Below are 22,968 nucleotides of genomic sequence, written 5' to 3'. Positions count from 1 at the left end.
ACATAAACACTAAGCTAATTCAAATAACAGTTCCTCTATGTTACGCTGGCACTGTTCCAAATAACAAATGCAGAGTATGTAGAGAAATCACACATTTACCAAATTTCAAATTGCCAAATATTACTCTTTAAAATGATTGTGATCTTGCTTCCCAATTACTTAATCATCAGATACATGCAGAAGGAACTCAGAATTGGCCTTTGAACTGTCTGCCTCTAACTTCATTCATCATCCTTGCTTGGAATACAGTAATTGCTACTACATCATAGTGAGGCACTTTGTGAATCAATGAACAGACCACAACTACCAGAAGATGCAGGACTACTAACTAATGCAGGACTATTAACTAACAGATTCAAACTTGAGACGGACTTCTCAATGAGAACAGAGATACTATCTAATATATGTTATGAATGTCCCATGAATAATGGCCCTTCAAGGACTATCAAAAGGGATATGCAAATCCTGACATTACTATGGTCACAGTTTGTTCCATATACTGTCACCTTTGTAGTATGATAAAAATGAACAAACAGCATATAAATTAGCCCTCCTTTTGTTACCAACAAGGATGGCCCTCCAAAAGATGGGGTCTTTCCCTGATGGGTGTCACAAAGCCAATACATGAAACTAAAAAAGAGTGACAAACAGTGCAGGTTTTATTCAATCGCCACTGAACTGAGAAGCAGGAGCATGGCTCACAAATCAACTTTTCAACTAATGAGGAGTGAGGGGGTTAAAATACAATTTTTCTAATAAAGGTGTTTCACATTAAAGCAAAGGGAGGAATATTCATGGATTTTTCAGAAATGGGCAGTGAACTTCCTAAAACCAGAGAGCTGCCTTCCTTTTTGTCCTTTCATGGCTTCTTCTGGTCACTGTCATGGCAATTGTCAACTGTCATGGCGCTGGCAGGAGTGTCATTTAGCACAGAAATAAGACTACAAAAAGGCTGAGGTCTTTTTAAAGTCGTTTGGTCAGCTATCATGGTTGTAACCAGTCTCCTCTGGACTGGTTACAAAGGGAACTTTTCATCACAGGCATCCTGTTTCTTAAAGATAAGCAGAGTTAGGGCAGGGTAAAAATTCAGCTATGTCACACAGGAATTACATCAGGTAACATTTTTAAAGAAGAAATTTGCCAAAATATTAAATGAGTATGAGATACCCTTTTTCTAAAAAATAAGATATTTGAAGTAAAGATTAGTTGAAAATAAAACAGTTCTACTAACTAAAGACAAGTAGTTCCCAGAGCAGGTGCATTTATTTTTATAGGCAAATATATCACCCTTCAATGCATATACAATAGTCATAAGATCTGAAAACTAAGTCTATCAGAGAGAATTGCAATCCCTTGACTCATATGTGTTCATCCTTCCATGGAGAGCCTCATTATTTCATACAATAAACATGCCAGAAAAGGATTCTGGAGAGAAAACCTGTATCAGGTCAAAAGGAGAGGTTTTCTTATACTGTCTGGGGTTACTGAGGTCAAACAAGATGACTGCATCTGTTTTACAGGAAAAATCAAATCCAAAGTACTAATCATAACAAGGACTAGGCTAGTTCTGATGTTTACTTTCCTACCTACAGCCACTCTGTAATGAAACAAATAATATTAACAGCCCCAGAGTGAACTAATTTTACACATGCCAAATATCACATCTTATTCATTATCTCACACAAGCAATACAAAATGTAAATTGGTAATCTGAATTAAAGGCTCCAAGTCTTAAGTATCCAATTTTCCAAGATAATTAGAAAAAGAAAAAAAAATCAAATGCTCTAAGCATTATTTTTCATACTTCTAAGACTATGAGATCTTTGTATAAATAAAAATTATACTTAAACACATATACAATACAAACCAATGAACTGTATTAGAAATCCTCAAGCATTTTAAACTCTTAACACAAGTATACATACATTTCTGTAAGACTGAAAAATATCATGAGCAAAAATAATTTGACTGTATCATATTAACTCAGTGTACAGTACTGGATTTAAAATAACAAGTGTAGTAAAAACGAAAACTGAGGTCACTTTGTGTAAGACAATGATCCCTCAAAGGACATTAAATACTTGCTTTTTATAAATATTTTTGGGTTTTGGCTTTGTAATAAATATGTAATAAATATCTGCAGTACACTGTTTATGTTGAGAGCTTATCTTTCTCCATTTGAAAGTCTTTCTCCAGAGTCATAATGTCTTAGAGGTATCCCAGTGGGCGGGGAGTTAGGATTTTGCAGCAAATCCATTAACAAAGCAATCTTATCATCAATGTGCTCCTGGAGTTTATGTATTCGCTGATCAATGTAATCCATAAGTTTCTTTTCCATCAGTTGCATATTTTTAGAAAGAATCTTTTCCAAGTAGGAGCAAACAGGTTGCTCTTCCATTCTAAAAATACATTTTAAAAAATATGTAAATTTTCCCTAATAACAAAAAAACCAAGCTTATAAAACAAGCAGCCAACATATATTGCTGAGATTTGTCTCCACAACTGTGCTCTGTCTTCTTACGATGCATTTCTAGGTTCTAATACACATCTACAACAGGCAACCACAGCCCTAAATGCCCAACACATTATTAATTCTTTTTTAGTATACAATTGAACAGAAATGTAAAAGTGAAAAGGAACCCTCAAAGAGCAAGTCTTTAGAAAGGGTCTTTTTGATTTTGAGTTCCAAATCAAAACTGATCTGGCCCAATTTTCTTCTAAAGTCAACATGTATATTTTCAAATACTTCCCCAAGCAACTCTATAAAGTTTTTCTACCTTCATACAAACAACCTTACTAAACTACTGGAAGGTTTTTTTTAACCTGATATAAAAACACTTCAGAATTTAACTAGAATGGGCAAACTAACAAAATAAATAAACAGCACACCAATTTCTAACGTTCACAATGAACATTAGAACAGTAAGTCTCAGAGCAGGCACGGTGGCTCACGCCTGTAATCCCAGCACTTTGGGAGGCTGAGGTGAGTGGATCACTTGAGGTCAGGAGTTCGAGACCAGCCTGGCTAACATGGTGAAACTCTTGTCTCTTACTAAAAGTACAAAAATTAGCTGGGTATGGTGGTGAGCGCCTGTAGTTCCAGCTACCTGGGAGGATAGCTTGAACCCAGGAGACAGAGGCTGCAGTGAGCTGAGATTGCACAACTGCACTCCAGCCTGGGTGATGAAACAAGACTCAGTCTCAAAACAAGAACAGTAACTCTCAGAATGTGGTCCACAGAACCTTGGGGTCTCCACGATTCTTTTGGGAATTCACTGAGGTCACAAGTATGTTTATACTAAGATGTTATTCGACTTTTTCATCCTCATACTCATGACTTTTCCAGAGACTACAAAATCTATGTTATTGCCCTGATGACTAACAGAACCTGTAGTTGTGTACTCTTCTTTCCTAAAATTTCAAAGTAGTAGAGATTTAGTGTATAAATACATGCTTTTTCAGAGATTAATCCACTCTATTCTCAGTATTCCTACTGTGCTCTTACTAGCTATATTTCACTATACCTGCTATAATTCAATACATATGATAATGCAGCCAAAAGCTATTATGTATAGATTCATGTACATTTAAAATAATACTATTCTCAATAAAATTCTAAAAGAAAATCTGGCTTTTTTTCATAAAGACTGTTATTTATGTTAATACACAGTGGGTTTATTGTTATTTTTAAACAAATATTTTTATGTAGCCTACATAAGTTTATTGGAGTCCTCAATTATTTTCAAGAGTGTAAAGACCAAAAGTCTGAGAGCCACTACTCTAGAATACACCAAAGAGAGTTTTTAAGAAACTCTTTATTTTGAGGTAATTATGGATTCACAGGAAGTTGCAAAGATACTAGTTTCTCAGTATCCTTTATCCAATCCTCCCAATGGTCACATCTTATCTACCTATAATCCACTATCAAAACCAGGAAATTGATATTAGTATGATGTGTGTGTATAGTTCTATGCCATTTTATCACATGTACACATATTTATTTAAACACCACCATAATCAAGAGGCAGAACCATTCTTAACTACAATGATCTCCTTCCTGCTACCCCTCTATTGTCATACCTACTCCCCTAAAGTCTTCTTTCCCTAATACCTGGTAACCATCAATTATGTTGTTCATCTCTACAGTTTTATTATTTTGAAAATATTATATAAGTGAGATCATACAGTATGTGACCTTTTGAGATTCTCTTTTGTCACTCAGCAAAACGCCTTTGAGAGATGTCCAAGTTGTTTTTTTTACTGCACATCAGCACTGCATGATATGGATGTACCACAGTTTAACCATTCACCTATTGCTAAGACATTTTAGTTGGGACTTTTGGGATATTACAAAGAAAGCTTCTATTAATAACTATGTACAAGTTTCTGTGTGGACCTGAGCTTTCATTTCTCTGGGATGTCCAGGAGTATAATTGCTGGGTTGTATGGTAACAGTTTATTTAGTTTTTAAGATATTGCCAAAATATTTTTTAGAGTGACTGTACCATTTTATATTCCCACCAACAATGTATGAGAGATCCAGCTCCCAAACATCTTTGTCAGCATTTGGTATTGTTACTGTTTTTAAATTTTAGCCATCCAAATATGTAGTGATATCTTGTGGTTTTAATATGCATTTCCCTAATAGTCATTAAGTCAATGTTGATCAAGTTTCCGTGTGCTTATTTGCTATTTGTATATCCTGTCTGTTGAAATAACTATTCTTTTGCCCATGGTTTAAATTGGATTGTTAGGTTTTATTTTTATTTTCTTTTAACGAAGAGTTTTGAGAGTTCTTTATGTACTTCAGATACAGGTCATTTGCTGGATTTGTAATTTGCAAAGAATTTCTCCCAGTCTGTATTTTAATTCCCCTAACAGGGTCTTTCATAGACAAAAGTTTTACATTTTGATGGGGCCCAATATATCAGTTTTTTATTTTATGGATCATGCTTTTGATGTCATATCTGAGAACTCATTTCCTAGTCCTAGGTCCCTAGAGTTTCTCCCGTAGAAAAGCTTTATAGTTTTATATTTTACATTTTAGTCTATAAGTAATTTTGTGTTAATTTTTGCATAAAGTATAAGGTTTAAGTCACAATTCATTTTTTGCCTGTGGATATCCAACTGCTCCAGCACAGGTTAAAAAGACAATTCTACCTCTATTGAATTATTTTTGCATTGTCAAACGCCAGTTGGTGTACTTGTGTAGACTTATTTCTGTGCTATCCATCTATAAGTCTATACCTCTGACAATAACAGTCTTGAATACTGTGGCTATGTCTTGAATCAAGTAGTGATTTCTCTTATACTTTTTCAAAATTTTTTATAGTTCCTTTATCTATTTTAAAAAATTCTCCATTTCTAAATTTTAGAATCATCTCATTCATATTTATAAAAAATCATGCTCAATTTTTCATAGAAATTGCATTAAATTTATATATCAACTAGGAGAGAACTGACATTTTTACTATGCTGTGTCTTCAAATCCATGAATATGGTATGTCTCTCCAGTTTTTAGGGCTTTTCTTTTCCTTCATCAGTATTTTATCATTTTCATCTCACATATCCTGTATATATTTTGTTAGGTTTATAAATTTTTTCATACTTTATAAGTATTTTTTATAGATTTATATATTTTACATATATTTACATGCACTTTTGTGTATTTTAATTTTGGGGGGCAATCTAGTTTGGTGTCAGGCTAATACTGACTTCACAGAATGAGTTGGAACATCTTCCGTCCTCTTCTAGTTTTTAAAAGCATGTAAAATTGATGTTCTTTAAATGTTCAGTGGAAACCTTCAGTGTAGCCATCTGGGCCTGGATATTTCTTTTTCATGAGCTTTCCAATCATTAATCAAATATTTTTAGTGGTTGTAGGACTGTTTCATTACTTATTCCATGTTGGCTGAGTTTGGTTGGTAGTTTGTGGTTTTGGGGAAATTAAACCATTTCTCCTAAGTTGGAAAATTTATGAGCATAAATTTGTTTGTAATATTCCCTCCCTTGTTATCTTTTAATGGCCTTAGGATCAGTAGTGACATCTCATTACATTCCAGATACTGATGATTGCATCTTCTCTCTTTTTATCTTTTGATAGTCTTGTTAGAAGTGTATCAATTTTATTGAAATTTTCAAAGAACTGGCTTTTGGCTTCATTGATTTTGTTTGCTTGTTTTCAGTTACACTGATTTCTGTTATTATTCCCTTCTTTCTGCTTGCTTTAAGTTCAGTTTGCTTGGTTTTAAAATTGTAAATTCAATTTCTTTAATGGTTATAGGACTATTCAGATTATTTTATGTTGGTTGAGTTGTAGTTTTACGCTACTGATTTGAGAACAATCCTCTTTTCTAATGTAATCATTTAGTGCTATAAATATCCTTATCAACACTTCTTTAACTGCATCCCACAAATTTTGATGTGTTGTATTTTCATTCATTTCTGTGTAATACGTTTAATTTCTGTCAAGACTTTTTCTTGAACAATAAATTTAAGAATGCTGTGTAATTCCCAAAAATCTGGAAATTTTGTTGTCTTTTATTGGTTTCTAGTTAGATTCATTTATGGTCAGAAAACACACATTGCATTATTTCAATCCTCTTGAATTTGGTCAGATTTGCTTTGTGACTCAAGATATAATCTATCTTTGCAAATCTTCCATAGATACTTGAAAGAAGTGTATATTCTGCTGTTGTTGGTAGAGTTCTCTATAAATGTCAACTCAATCCTGTTGGTTGGTGGTGGTGTTTAGTTACAAAATAATCCAACTAACTCATTTTCAAATAAAATCTCTTAGGCTAAAGAATACTAAACAGTGTGGCAACATGTTTAAGCCAAAACCACACCTAGAATCCTGAATGCTAGTCTAGAACACCATTTTGACACACTATTATCTACTTAAGCAATTAGGAACATATTAAATACTCAGCTATCTCTTAATAAAACATGTACTGCCAAAATAAGGGATGAAGAGACTGGGGATAATAGCCTGTAAACTACAAATGATTATTATCCTAATATAGTTTTTTAATAATTCAGGAATTTGCCTAGACCAAACATAATCTTCAAGGAAAATGTCACAATGACATGCTTAACATACCCAGGCACAAAATAGTACAAATATATAAAAACAACATAAAGATTATGATTCCCACAGCTCCTTTCCATTCATGCAAATCACTTTCTATTCCAACTGAGAACTAATACTTGTGACCCTTCCACAAAATGCCTGGGAAGTGCGCCAAACCTTCAGTTATATGGACTTCTTTCAAAGTAATCCATTCTACTCTGTAGTTATCCCCTTTAAGTGTATTAATGGTAAAATGTAAAAGTTGCTAAAATTTTCTCTGGAAACAAATTTTAGGCAGTACTCATTGAGACAAATCTGTTTCCTTTCATCTGATTCTTCCACCTACCAAATTGAAACTCATATGTCTTAAAATAATACTTACCCAACACCAAGAATGCGTTCACCATGCTTGGTGATGTTTTCCTGACACTCGGTCTTATTTCCCACATGGAGATGATTAACTTGACTACATAAATTCTGGAGAAAAGGCAGCAACTCAGAGTTAGGTATATTTGAGTTGTCACTTGCTTTCTTTGGTAAGAAAGAGGCCACTGCATTTTTAAGATCATTTTCAAGAAAGGAATGGTTTTGAGGCATAATTTTACACTCATCAAGCTTGGTAGAATTCTCTCCACCAGGCAGTTGTGTACTTTTATCAATGTAAGTTTGTAAGTTTTCAGTCACGTTCCCAGATGTCAATCCAGTTCTAAAAGGAAAAGGTGTGGAGGATGACTTGTCTAAGGTTCCTAAGGTAGATGAGGATTGTAGTCCAATCATATGCTTGTATCCAGTATTGCCCAACACCGACTGAAGCTGCTCTCCAATGGGAATACAATTCTAAACAAGGTAAACAAGTAAATGTTAATATTAATAACACCGACAGCTAACTTTTGGAGTAATTACTATGAGTCAGGCACTGTGCATTGTTTCATCCGATCCTCAAAACATCCTTATAAAGTAGGCCACTAATACTATCTCAATATTAAGCTGAGGAGACCAAGGCTAAACGTACCTAGCCAAGGTAACCAGCCAGTAAGTGGCAGAACTGGGACATGAACGCAGGCCACTTAACTCCACAGTCATGACTTTCAATCATTTCATTGTAGTTCTTCCCAAAAGAAATTAAATAAATACTAGCATGAATAATCAAACTGCACTGACACTAATGTTTCCACTACAAATGTCTCTTTATGATAATAAAATGTACTACTCTCAACTGAGTCACAAGAACTGGTAAGTTTCTTAAAATTCAATTATATCATTCCCAACTGTCAAAATGTGGTAAGTTACTCACTTTTACCTAGCCATAACTTTTGCAATGAATTTTTCCTGGAAACTACACAGATAGTTACACTATTTAAAGTTAGATGCTCTATGGGTACATTTGTGACATTTTCAATGACTGAAATTAGCTACTTCTGGCTGTGTTTGCTCTAAGAATTTCCAGGATAATGAGAGTTGTTTTGCAGTCTCAATTCAACTGGTTATGCAGTATTATTTCCTGAGAAGATTCTGGCTTACCTTGAAGGGATGATTACAATATCTCCCTTTTATGCTCTTTAATTTTTCCATTAGATAAAAGAAAATATCTCTAGCCTAAGTCTTGAGGCATATGGCTCCACTCTAAATTCAAAACATAAAAGTCTACTATAGATTCTTATCAGGGGATATCATCCCACACTTATTGCTGTTCAACAGCTGGTGAAACAGACTGAAAAAGTGATATGTAAATTAGCTGAAGAAACTCAGTTCATATACTTATAGATATTCTAAAAAGTTATTACTAGACTAAGCCAGAACAACATTAATTTATTCAACAAATATTTGCCAGGAATCTACTCTGTGCTAGTATTATTTCAAGCACTGGAAATACAGCAGTGAACAAAATAAATTAAAATTCCTAACCTCACAGAGCCTATATGACAGGGGAGCAAGGAGACACAAACTACAAAAGAAAAGAAGGAAAAAGGGGAAAGAAAAGAAAAAGAGAAAGTAAGAGAAAGAGAAAAGAAGTGAAGAAGGAAGAAGAGAAAAAAGAAAAGAAAAGAAAGAAAAAAATGTACCATGAAATGGAGATGGTGAAAAATACTTTAGGGAAAAATAAAGTGAAAAAGGAGAATAATAAGGGCCAGGGAAGCTGGGGGAAGATTTGTAATGTCATGTCCCCATCTAACTTTTTACCAAACTGCACTTTGGAAAAGTGCTCTTTATAGAGAAATGTTAACCTATTGTAAGTTTATCTTGTTTTATAAAATGCAAGTTTTGTATAAACCTGAATATTTAAATATTCCTGGAATAAGATGAATTATGTAAAATTATATTTATAAAACGTTAACATTGGACAACTCACCATAAGCTCAAAGAAAGTTACTCAGTCATAACAGGAAAGCCCATTTATTTCTCTACAACATTTCAAAACAAAATGTACAGTGGAAAACTACATTAAGAGTAATAATATTTACACTACAGTCAATGTCAAAAGTATGGGTGAACATTAAGTAGGCAGAACATTTAAACAGAAAAATCTAAATGTAAAGGTATTTGCTATGTAAATTTTTCCTTTCTGACATATAATATTCTGTTTATAGGAATTCACTGATTATGAAAATTAGTCATTGGTTAAGAATGTAAAATAGTATAGCAGTGATGAAAAACAGTATGGAGGCTCCTCAAAAAATTAAAAATAGAACTACCATATGATCTAACAATCCCACTTCTGGGCATATACCCAAAATAACTGAAACTGGGATCTCAAAAAGATTATCTGCACTCCCATGTTCACTGCAGCAGTACTCACAACCGCCAAGATACAGAAACAACCTAAATGTCCACTGACTGATGTATTGATAAAGAAAATGAAATGAAATATCATTGAATGAATATCATACAATGAAATACCATTCAGCCTTTCAGAAGAAGGATATTTTGTCATGTGACAATATGATCAATCTGGAAGACATGCTAAGTGAAATAAGCCAGGCACAGAAGAATAAATAATGGATGATTCCACTAACATGACGTATCTAAAATAGTTAAACTCAGAAACAGAGAGTAGAATGGTGGTTGCTAGGAGATGGGGGGAAGGAGAAATGAATTGCTATTCAATAGGTATAAAGCTACAGCTTTACAAGATGGATCCGTTTGGGAGATCTTCTGTACAACAGTGTCTATAGTTAACAACACCATATTGTACATTTAAAAATTTGTTAAGAGGGTAGATCTCATGTTAAGTATTCTTACCACAATTTAAAAAAGGTCACATTTGCTGAGATGAGAGCTCTTTAGATGATCTTTTCTCTTTGGAATAAATATCAAGAAATTCAGATGTGTCTACATGCCACTATAGGAAATGAAGAAATCTCAGGTGCCTGGTAGCTATTCTTCTATTTCTTTTTATGTGAGCCTCTACTGCTAACATGCTATTAAAAATTTTGAAGAAACTTACATACCCATGAATAGGTAACTGCATAATATTCATAAAATCATAGAAAGCTGTATTTATTGATATCCTTTCAAGTGAAAAATGTTCCTGAGCAACATATGCAGTACGAAAGCATTTCGAGAGAACTGTGTCCATATACTTACACAGATATGTGTATGTGTGTATGTATAACTACATACATTGTGTATACACACAATAGAGATTTCTGAAAAAATAATAGTTTATCTATGAATATATTGTAGGATTTAGGAAAGTATGAATTTCCTATACCTTTTTGTTTTTTAATTTTTTTGTATCACCTTTAATAATCAGAAAGAAATTAAATAATAAAGTCATTTTTATTTTGAAGGAGAAAAAAGCAAGAGTATAACTCCTAAATAACTGAATATGTTTTCTTTGAGAAAATGGGTCATATCCTTTCATTCAGATAACATTAAATGACAACCATACGCTACGCCCTTTGATATAGAACTCCTATTCAAGAATTCTAAATTGCTAAAGCAAAAGCAAATCAAAGCCAGCAACCTGAACTTCAATAGAAGGAAATAAAAAATAACCTTAATACTTATTGAGAAATCACAAAGGTTTGGATTGCATTTCAGACTCACAAAACTTGGAGTGTTGAACTTTAATCAAACTTTTGAGAAAACAAGTAATTCCAAGGCACAGGTAAGCCAGAGAGAAGCCAAAACTTCTGAGGTCCTTCCTTTCCCCCAAGAGAAGTCCTGCCAAACAACATGTGTGATCACACCACTTACACAGGAGTTGATTTGGTCATGAAATATCCCCATTTTATGGGCAGAAAGTTACACAGCTTATATGACATTTTCTATGCCTTAGAATGTATAGATGCCTAGTTTGTCATCAATAAGCAATCCTAGAGAGCCAGGTACATCCTGTAAGAATCACTCCATAAATAAGGACTTTTTTTACTAGGAAGGAAGTCTTCCATTAGCATGTTTAAAAGGACACAGAACTGTTTATAACCTTCTTTCTTCCCCAGGGTGTCCCAGAAATGTCCCTGCATTAGTGGTGAGAAGAAAGTAAGTTATAGTACAGTGTACATAGCAGTAACCCTTGAGTGTTGGCTGAGGATGGGGTGGCAGGGTGGAGAGCCTTATGTGTTGCTACACGCATAAAAAAACTCTACAAGGATACACGCCAAACTGTTAGCTGTGTATCCTCTGGGGTATAGAATGACAGCTGGAAAACATTTTTAATTTTTACCTAACACTTCTGTATTGGTTAAAATTCATAGCAAAGAAAAATTATTTATAAATAAAACTATAAAAATTTAAAGACATAGCCAAAATAAAAATATATCTAGTTTCATTTTTTCTTAAAGTCAAGATTTTAAAAGAGAAATTAGACAGTAAACTAATTAATATCCTCTAATAGTTTCCAAAATTTGTTCACAATTGTTTCCTTTTTAAAATCTTCCATTAAAAGAGTTATTATCAAATCACGATGTATATAAAACTCACTTAGACATGACTGTTTAAAACACTGATTCCTGGACCCCACCCTCTGGGATTGAGTAGATAGTGAGGGCCAGGAATCTGCATCTTGAAGACCTTCCAAAGGATTCTGACACAGGTGTTCAATGGACTGTACTTGAAAAAATACACTGCCCTAAATAAATTCTTAATAAAGCTCAAATCTCACAAGCTTGTCAAATTCTTTATTTATCTTCAATATTCCTTTACACAAGTATCTAATTTCCTCTTTATCTCTAAACTTGAAAAAAAAAAACAAAAAAAAACCCGTGTGCACTTAGTAACTCCACATCCCAAATACCCGGTTACTATCTAATCCCTCACAACTTGGTTTACATCTCATCACTATTCAAACTTACTCCCTGAGGATCTCCAAGAAATAGCTGATCAATCCAATAGGTGTGTGTGTATATATATGTGTGTATATATATGTATATAGATATACGTGTATATATACGTATATATATGTGTGTATATATAGATACATGTATGTGTCACATTACAATGTTTTGGTCCACAATGGACCCACATATGACAGTGGTCCCATAAGATTATAATGGAGCTAAAAAATTCCAGTCGCCAAGTGGCATCATAGTAACACATTACTCACATGTTTGTGGCAATGTTGGTGTAAATGAAACTATTGCACTGCCAGTCATATAAAAGCATAGCATGTACAATTATGTATACTGTATACTACTTAGTAATAATAATCAATGACTATGTTGCTGGTTTATGTATTTACTATAACATATTTTTAGTCTTAAAGCATATTCCTTCTGTTTATATATTTTAAAAGTTAACTGTAAAACCCCCTCAGGCAGGTCCTTCAGGAGGTCTTCCAGAAGAAGGCATTGTTATTATACAAGATGACAGCTCCACGGGTATTACTGTCCCTGAAGACCTTCCAGTGGGACAAGATATGGAAGTGGGAGAAAGTGATACTTATGATCCTGACCCTCTGTAGGCCTAGGGTAATGTGTATGTTTGTGTCTTTGTTTTAAGGAAAAAAGTTTAAAACTTAAAAAAATTAAATACAAAAAAAGCTTAATAGAAAAAGGATATAAAGAAACCAAATATATTTGTACAGCTATACAATGAGTTTGAGTTTTAAGCTCTTTACTACAAGAGTCAAAAAGTTTTTTAAAAAAAGTATACAAACTTAAAAAGTTACAATAGGCTGGGCATGGTGGCTCACGCCTGTAAGCCCACCCAATACTTTGGGAGGCCAAGGGGGGTGATCACCTGAGAACCTGGAGTTCGAGACCAGCCTGGCCAACATGGCGAAACACCGTATCTACTAAAAATAAGAAAATTAGTCTGGTGTGGTGGCACGCGCCTGTAATCCAGCTACTCGGGAGGCTGAGGTAGGAGAATCGCTTGAACCCAGGAGGCAGAGGTTGCAGTGAGCCGAGATCATACCACTGCACTCTAGCCTGGATGACAGAGGAAGACTTTGTCTCAAAAAAAAAAAAAAAGTTACAATAAGCTAAGGTTAATTTATTATTGAAAAATAAGAAATGTTTAAAAAAAATTAGCATAGCCTAAATGTACAGTGTTTATAAAGTCTACAGTAGTGTACAGTAATGTTCTAGGCCTTCATATTCAGTTACTGACTTGCCTAGAGTAACTTCTAGTCCTGCAAGTTCAGTTCATGGTAAGTGCCCTATACAGGCGTGCCATTTTTCATCTTGTATACTATATTTTTACAGTACCTTTTACATGTTTAGATACACAAATCCTTACCATTATAACTGCCTAGAGTATTCTGTAAAGTAACATGCTATCCAGGTTTGTAACCTAGGTATATAGTAGGTTATATGATCTAGGATTCTGCAAGTACATACCATGGTTTCATAACTATGAAATCCCCTATGTTCTCAGAATATATCCCCACTGTGAATTGACACATGACTGTGTATAAGTACCTGGAGCCATAAACAAGACAGATAAGTCTCGTTTGCATGAAGGTTGTCCTTTAGTGAGATAAACATGCAACCAATACAAAAACAACAACAAAGTGGTCAAAAGGGCACTGATGAAACTGATACGGATTTGGAAGCACATGCTACTTTACACTGGTTGGCTAAGAAAGGTGTCATTAAGGATGTAACATTAAAATGAGATCTGAATGATAAGAAAAATGCAGATACAGAAGTGTCACAAGGAGGGGGTTCCGGCCACAGAGAACAGTTATGAGTGCAAAGGTCTGGAGGTGGGAACACATTTAGATATTTATGGAATACACACATCAGAATGTCTGGAGCAAGCTGCCCAAGGAAACATGGCAGGAGATGAGGTTGAGAAGCCAAGCAGGGCCTACATTTTAGAGATCAAGGTAAGGAATCAGGATTAATTCTAAGTACAAAGGGAGGCAAGCAGTCAGGGGGCTTTGCACAGGAGAAGGATGAGATCCAATTATCCTTTAAGGTCATTCTTGGTACACTGTGGAGAACAGATTGTAGCATGGCAGGAGGGCCAGTTAGGAATCTCCTGAGGTATCCAGGTGAAAACATGGTGTGGAAGGAAGAAAAGTATACATTTCCATCTTTTTTGAAATTCTTTCTGTGGTTTCCATAATCTTCAGCTCTCCTGGTTCTCCTAACTCAGCCCATATTATAATACTGGTACTACATTAATATTTGCGAACCACACAACATCTACAAGGAGTTCTTAACTTGCATTATTTATTTTAAATTTTCACATCAATTCTGTGATCCTTACAGTGTTATCATTTATATTTTGTACATGAGGAATTCATATTAAAAAAATATGAATCAACTTGCCATAGGATGCAGAACTAAGAAGAGGCAGGACAAGAGCTTGAAGTCACTTTACCTGACATCAAATCCTTTCTCTTGCTACTCTATCACACTGCTGCCTTCTATGTTTCTGGTTCCTTTTTCCTCTCCCTTCACCACCCTCCGTCAGCTACTGTGGGTACACCCCTAAATTTCCCTTCCAGCCACTGAAGGTTCATTCCATTTCTCCTAATCCTCTGTTTCCAGATGTTTGCAACATCCTTCCAGGGAATGTCTTATTCACAGCTAAAAGTCAATGTTCCCAAAATTAAATTCCTTTTTCCTCCAAGCATCCTCCTCCTTTGGGCTGCATTTATATTATTAGTATCAGCATCTTCAAAGCCTCAATTTCATGTTTAACTTGATTTTTCTATCATAATACCAGTATTAAGTTAGCTGTCAAGTCCCAATGGCTCCATCATTTTAGCATCATTTAGCATCCAGCATTACGTTACCATGTCCAATCTTAGACCTCATTCACTCTCATCTGGACGAGGGGAATAATGTGCAGCTCATCTTCTCCTTGTAGTCTCACTTTCTTCAGATTCAGCTTACACTTGACAGTGGCTTAAAATTTCTTGAAACATAAGTCAAAAACATCTACAAATTTAAAGTAACATCCAAAGCTCTTTATGATCTAGCTGAAATCTACTTTAAACTTTGCCTATTACTTTTTTGCTTCAGAGAAATGAACTACCATTCATTTCCCAGCTGTATCAAATTCTTCTAGCATTGAAGATTTTATTCACCTTATTTTTTGTCTGAAATGGCCTTCTTCCAAATTTACTTGCCTAATCCCACCCTACATTTTAAAGGCCTAGATAAAAATACCACTTCCTTTAGTGAGCCTTTCCTTAGTGTTTTCATCATTCCCCACTTACATGCTCCAGAATGTAAAAATTCTTCAAGACTACAGACTAACTGATCATCTTCGCACACTCAAAATTGCTCAAACCAGTGCCTTGTTTACTGCAAGAAAAAAATCTTGCTGAATGAATGAATGAATTCATAAAAAGTGTGAATTAATTCAAGATGGATTAAAGACTTACATCTTAGACCTAAAACCATAAAAGCCCTAGAAGAAAGCCTAGGCAATACCATTCAGGACATAGGCATGGGCAAGGACTTCATATCTAAAACACCAAAAGCAATGGCAACAAAAGCCAAAATTGACAAATGGGATCTCATTAAACTAAAGAGCTTCTGCACAGCAAAAGAAACTACCATCAGAGTGAACAGGCAACCTACAGAATGGGAGAAAATTTTTGCAACCTACTCATCTGACAAAGGACTAATATCCAGAATCTACAATGAACTCAAACAAATTTACAAGAAAAAAACAAACAACCCCATCAAAAAGTGCGTGAAGGACATGAACAGACACTTCTCAAAAGAAGACATTTATGCAGCCAAAAAACACATGAAAAAATGCTCATCATCACTGGCCATCAGAGAAATGCAAATCAAAACCACAATGAGATACCACCTCACACCAGTTAGAATGGCCATCATTAAAAAGTCAGGTGCTGGAGAGGATGTGGAGAAATAGGAACACTTTTACACTGTTGGTGGGACTGTAAACTAATTCAACCATTGTGGAAGTCAGTGTGGCGATTCCTCAGGGATCTAGAACTAGAAATACCATTTGACCCAGCCATGCCATTACTGGGTATATACCCAAAGGACTATAAATCATGCCGCTATACAGACACATGCACACGTATGTTTGTTGTGGCACTATTCACAATAGCAAAGACTTGGAACCAACCCATGTCCAACAACGATAGACTGGATTAAGAAAATGTGGCACATATACACCATGGAATACTATGCAGCCATAAAAAATGATGAGTTCATGTCCTTTGTAGGGACATGGATGAAACTGGAAACCATCATTCTCAGTAAACTATCACAAGGACAAAAAACCAAACACCGCATGTTCTCACTCATAGGTGGGAATTGAACAATGAGAACTCATGGACACAGGAAGGGGAATATCACACTCCGGGGACTGTTGTGGGTTGGGGGGAGGGGGGAGGGACAGCATTAGGAGATATACCTAATGCTAAATGACGAGTTAATGGGTGCAGCAAACCAACACGGCACATGGATACATACGTAACAAACCTGCACGTTGTGCACATGTACCCTAAAACCTAAAGTATAATAATTAAAAAAATAAATAAATACAATAAAATAAAATAAAAAGTGGGAAAATGTGTAGTCAAAACACTTTGTAGAAGGGCAAATCTATAAAAATGTTAACTTCTATAAAACTAAAAGATAACAGTTAAATCAGTATAAAATAAAAATTTTAAGTCACTACATTTCTTTACTAAAAGCAATGGTTTTGAAATCATTAATGTTATCTGGAAAGAAATCCATTTCTACTTACCCGCTGCTGAAACCTAACCATATCCATCAACTGCTGAGCTCCAGGAGATAACTTTGACCCCATGGACTCCATTATGGTTTGGACCTTGTCAAGGTCTATCCTCGATCCTAGAGCAGGAGAGCTTGTTGAAGAATTTGTAAAAACTGATCTCACGTGTACCACAACTTTACTGATGAACACACACTGCCTTTCGCCAAAGGAGAGCAGCTATTATAAAACAAAAGTTCCAGAAAAGAATGATATTAAAAACAATAATCATTTAAGGTCACTTCTTGGTATGACCTAAACAAGAGTGAAGTATTCAAGAATCTAAAAATTAACTTCAAGTATATTTTAAACTTTTCTCTATAACAGCAATAGTCAGGAAAAATTCAAATTTATCATGAAGCTCAGATGAACTATTTAAATCAAGGAGTCCTTTCAAAAATTAAGACTTCATGTAAAATAACAAATGAGGTGATTAAATAAATGTTTACCTATTTAAAGAACTAAAAATAAACTACAGTAGTCCCTCTTTATCTGTGGAGAATGTGTTCTAAGACCTCCAGTGGCTCCCTGAAACTGCATACAGTACCAACCCCTATATTTTTTCCTATACATACATACCTATGATAAAGTTTAATTTATAAATTAGGTATAGTAAGAGTTTAATAATAGAGTAATTTTGACAACATAATAAAAGTTACGTGAATGTGGTCTCCTCTCTCTAAATTTTACTGTGCAATACTTACCCTTCCTGTAATGACGTGACATGATAAAATGCCTACATAATGATACGAAGTGAGGTGAATGACATAGGCATTGTAATACAGCACTAGGCTACTATTGACCTTCTGATGATACATTTGGCTAGTAAGTGGCTAATGGGCAGTAACATATACAGCAGGGACATACTAGGCAAAAGGATGATTCATGTTCCAGACAGGACTGAGCAGGATGGCAGGAGATTCGATCACACTACTCTGAACGAAGCACAATTTAAAACTTATGAATTGTTTATTTCTGAAATTTTCCATTTAATATTTTTGGACTTTGGTTGACTGTGGGTAATGGAAACTGTGGAAAGTAAAACTGCAGATAAAGGGGAACTACTATATACCAATCTGAGACCTTAACATACCACAACTTGCTACTTAACACAAAATAAGGCTGTCCAGATGCCCATGCAAAATGTTTACTGAAATAAGTAAAATTCAATCCTTTCAAATTCAGAACTATAAGAGAATATCAAAATGATGTAATATAGCTTGATGGATTACACATAGAAATGATGACTTCAAGGGTGATTTTCTAACTTGTTAAAGGACAGTAAATTAGTAAAGAACCAGCTTGAAACCCATCTCTTCTGGCTTCTATCCCTACAGTTTATCCAACATTTTATCCTGTCCATATTTCTGAAACAAGAGACATTTCATGTATGGTACAGACAACAGAGTAGCAAAATGGAAAGGGAAGCGGCTTTAGAATCAGACAAACCTAAGTTTAAATTATGACTCTGGTACTTACAACCTCTGTGACCCTGGACAAATGCTAAATCTGAGTCAGGATAAAAATGAGAGAAGACAGTAGCAATGATTTCACATAGTTGTTGTGAGGATTATATGTTAAAATTTCCAGCAGCTACCAGTAAGTAAGTGCTCAAAAACCTGTATAAGTAACCATTTTTTTATTTGAACTTTCATATACTATTGCCTCAGAACAAGCTTTCACATCAATCCTAGAGTTTCCCTGAAACAACGCTTTGCACTCCCACGTACTTCCATTGAACAGTTAAAAAAACATTCACCTTCAGAGAGACACACAGGTCCATATGTCAAACAAGGACATAGGTCAATACAGACTCATGATCCAAGAACTCTTAAGCGTTGAACCAAAGATGTGACTGTCTTCAACATTTTAAGGAAACACCCTATTAACCTCCTCCCTCTCAACCTCTCTATTATCCCCCTTTCTCCTTTTAACCCCATAGCCTTTTTCACCATTAAATATAGTATTTATTTTACTCACTGAGCCTGCTTATTGTCTGTCTTGCCCACTAGAATACAAGCAACGTAAGGGCAGGCATTTCAGTTTATTTTCTTATTGCTAATTCCTAAGTGACTGGTATAGTATCTGACATTACGAGGCACTCAAATCTTTGTTGAATGAAGAAATTACTTTATTCAAATGGTTTTAGAAGCTATTTAATACATACTATCCAAAACAACATCTTGGGATAATCAGTCCTGTGAGTTTGCTATCTGCCTGTAAAAATCACTTATTTTTTCTTATTGTAAAAGTAAGTTTCAGTCTTCTATAAGTAATGATAATAAGTACAGAATTTTAGAGATAAAAAGAACCCAAGAATTTTCTTCAGCTCTCTAATTTTACCCATGAGATAGGTCCAAAATCTGCCCAAGACTAATCCACTAGTCAGCGACAAAACTGAATTAACATTCAGGGCTTAAGACTTCCAAATCATTACCTTATCCCTAGACTCTGAAGACATAACTAACAGTTACCTTAACAATATTTTTCATGCTGAAGACAACAATCCAATCCCTTTAACTTATTGGTTCTCTTGCTTGAAACTTCTCTAATTTTGTTCTTTTATAAATAGGGCCAAAACTGCTTATGGGTTTTTGCCACCACAGTTTATATAGAGTTTTTAAAAATGTTTTTTGCTCAATTTCCCAACACTTCAAAATACACAGCACTACTATATTAACATACATTATCCAAGGTTAATAAATGGTCAAATTTTATTTTTATTATTTTTTTAGTGAGATGGGGTTTCACTCTGTTGCCCAGGTTGGTCTTGAACTCCTGGGCTTGAGCAATCCTCCCACCTCAGCCTCCTGAGTAACTGGGATTATAAACATGTACCACTGTACGTGGCTCATGGTTAAATTTTAACAGAAAAAGTCTACTCACTGGTCATTGGGTGAAAAATTTAAAAAAAAAAATTTTTTTTAATTCAATGTTAAAAAGAGCTGATAATTTTTTAGAAAAGTTAATTTCTTCGTACATGTTTACTAAGTATTTCTGAGCCTCATCTCTACTAAAAATTTAAAAAATTTGCCAGGCATGGTGGTGCATGCCTATAGTCCCAGCTACTTGGGAGGCTGAGGCAGGAAGTTAGCTTGAGCTGGGAGATGAGGTTGCAGTGAGCCATGATTGTCCCACTGCACTCCAGCCTGGGCAACAGAGCAAGATACTGTCTTGAAAAGAAAAAAAAAAGCAAGCAAGCAAGTTGGACTAATTGTATTACTAATCCAAAAGAAAACAAGCATACACAGAGTACAAAAACAACTTAGTTGTCAAATTAGTTAACAACTGACAACTTACCTTTATTTTACAAGCATGTGTGGAGGACTCCAATTTTAGATATTTTTTGTACAAAATGATCTTTTCATGTTCACTAAAAATAAAAAACATTTTTTTTTACTTACATATATTGTCACTTTTAATAGTTACACTTAAAAATAAGTGTTTCCAGAACAATATTTAAATCCTAATATTCAGTTTTCCTGGTGAGGCATGAAGAGTTGGGCTCCATTACTGAAGCACACTGCCTATGATTACATCTACCACTTACTTACTAGGTTCAAGGAGAAAATTACATTATATAACATATGTACAACCATATAGCCAGACGGTATTTTAAAGCTCAATAAACACAGCAATTGTTTCCAACATGCAGGATATAAAACAGTTCATATTTTGGGTTAAAGACAGATTGGAGAAAAATCTTTGTGAGAAAAAAAATCACAAGTTGCGTTACAGGTTAATAAATAGGTTTATGTAGCACAGTCTTAGATCCCTCCACCATTTCTAATAGGCTTTCAAGAAGAAAATGTATTCAAAGTTCCAGACTGACTACCAAGTTAACTTTTGGAAGACAGACTGCTGTGAGTTTAAGGAAAGAGACACACTTCTCAGAATTTCATTCTAATAAAACTCTTCCACTAACTAGCTATGACCTCCTACCAATTCACCTCGACTGTTAGTTCTAAATTTCAACATTTATAAAAATAACTAGGCTGATCTACACTGTCTTTAAGATCTCTAAAGTTGTAAACTTCTATGCCTACTGGCACATTTTTATCTTCTCTCCCATAACATATGGCATCAATGTCGGAGAATCAATAATTATTGCAAAAAGTGAGAAAAATCAAAACACTAATTCAGAAGAACATTTTCCCGTGTACAAGTCACACACCTGTCATCCAGGACAGTACAAACATTCTTGCCCCTACTGGTTCCACAGTACTCCTCTCCTAAGTACACTTCCATATTTCTTGCTGAACTTAAAATGCCAATAGAAGCGATTTCTTCACCTCCATAAGGGCCACACCTCAGGTAAAGAAAGCAGGGGTTTTCATCTTTGTTGTTGAGGTTTCTCTTCAAAATCACCAGATCCTGACTGAGAAGAAAATTGGTGAAAACATCACACAGTATAGTTCTCTGAACATGACTCTTCTTTTTTTTCGAGACGGAGTCTGGCTCTGTCGCCCAGGCTGGAGTGCAGTGGCGCCATCTCGGCTCACTGCAAGCTCCGCCTCCCGGGTTCATGCCATTCACTTGCCTCAGCCTCCCAAGTAGCTGGGACTACAGGCGCCCGCCACCGTGCCCAGCTAATTTTTTGTATTTTTAGTAGAGACGGGGTTTCGCCGTGTTAGCCAGGATGGTCTTGATCTCCTGACCTCGTGATCCGCCCGCCTCGGCCTCCCAAAGTGCTGGGATTACAGGTGTGAGCCACCGTGCCCGGACGGGGCTTCTTTCTTCTAACTCACTTCCACTTGCCCTTGAGGTCCAAGCACCTTCCCAAGCATCCAAGAAGCGCTCAACACAGAATTCATACGGAAACGGAGGTGTCACACATCAGGGCTTTCCCAAACTCTATTTTTTTCCTCAATCATCAACATTCTACTCAATCCCCTGCAATTGACTCTCGGATAATTACATAAATTACTGGACACCTACTGTGTGCACAGGAGTAGGAGCAGAACACAATGAAACACAAAAGCGTATCTTTTTCGAAATTAAGTCGACAGCGATCGTCTATAGCTGGACTTTTTACACAGCCTGTTTTGGTGGAGAGGAGGTGGCTTGTTTGAGGGTAGATGGGCGGACTGACTTTGACAGCAGCCCTGAGGAGCTGTCACGCCTGATGGGGACGTTTATGAAATTCCGAGTCCGGGTCACCTTCCCGCGCTCACGCCCAGGAGCCTCGGCCCCTTCCCGGCCGGACCCACCCCGCCTCTGCCCACCCCGGACGACCTCGCAGCTCCCCTCCCCCACTAGAGACCCGGTACCAACTGCTCTCCCGGATCCCGGGCTCAGACCCTCTCGCCTCCCCTCACAGCTCCCCGAGGAGCGCGGCAGTTGCCGAGCGTAGCGACCCCGTCCCCGTCGGCCCGGCGCACCCTGGAGCAGGCGGTGCCAGCAGCTCCTCCCAGTCGAAGTCACCGGGGCCAAGACCGGCCCGGGTGAGGAGGAGGCTGTGGGTCAGGGCCCCGCCTGCAACATCCCAAGAAGAGGCCAGCGTGAGGCTGCGGGTGAGGCCCCCGTCCTTGGTCCGCGTCTCCATTCCGCCGCCTTCAGTGAGGCCAGCCCAGCCCCGGAACCTCTCTTCCAGTGCTTGAATTTCCGCCGGTACAGCGTGGAAGTGGGCAGGCAAAGCGACTTCCGGCTCACTCCGCTTCAAGTACCAGCCACTTCTGGCTTTGGTAGGGAGAGCAGGCACCAGAGACACGCATGCGCATGTGCCAGCTGGACTC

The 22,968-nt window shown here is 36.2% G+C and overlaps 1 protein-coding gene across 2 annotated transcripts; it reads right to left on the bottom strand.

Annotated features, from left to right (window-relative positions):
* Nucleotides 1-636: 636 nt before the first annotated feature.
* Nucleotides 637-22,968, bottom strand: LOC129464925 (ATPase PAAT). Of its 2 annotated transcripts, none has more exons than XM_063617108.1 (6): nucleotides 22,615-22,968; nucleotides 21,408-21,611; nucleotides 20,534-20,606; nucleotides 17,207-17,413; nucleotides 7,455-7,909; nucleotides 637-2,399 (listed from the first exon to the last, which is right to left on the bottom strand). In XM_063617108.1, the coding sequence occupies exons 1-6, from the start codon at nucleotides 22,776-22,778 to the stop codon at nucleotides 2,165-2,167; spliced, it is 1,338 nt and encodes a 445-aa protein (XP_063473178.1). In that variant the 5' UTR covers nucleotides 22,779-22,968; the 3' UTR covers nucleotides 637-2,164. The 2 variants fall into 2 exon arrangements, with proteins under 2 accessions (XP_063473178.1, XP_063473182.1); XM_063617112.1 differs by having other exon boundaries at nucleotides 637-1,051; nucleotides 22,615-22,938.

This window comes from Symphalangus syndactylus, chromosome 2 (genome assembly GCF_028878055.3).
Source record: "Symphalangus syndactylus isolate Jambi chromosome 2, NHGRI_mSymSyn1-v2.1_pri, whole genome shotgun sequence".
NCBI lineage: Eukaryota > Metazoa > Chordata > Mammalia > Primates > Hylobatidae > Symphalangus > Symphalangus syndactylus.
Note: the sequence above shows the minus strand (reverse complement) of the source record. Positions and strands in the feature narration are given on the sequence as shown.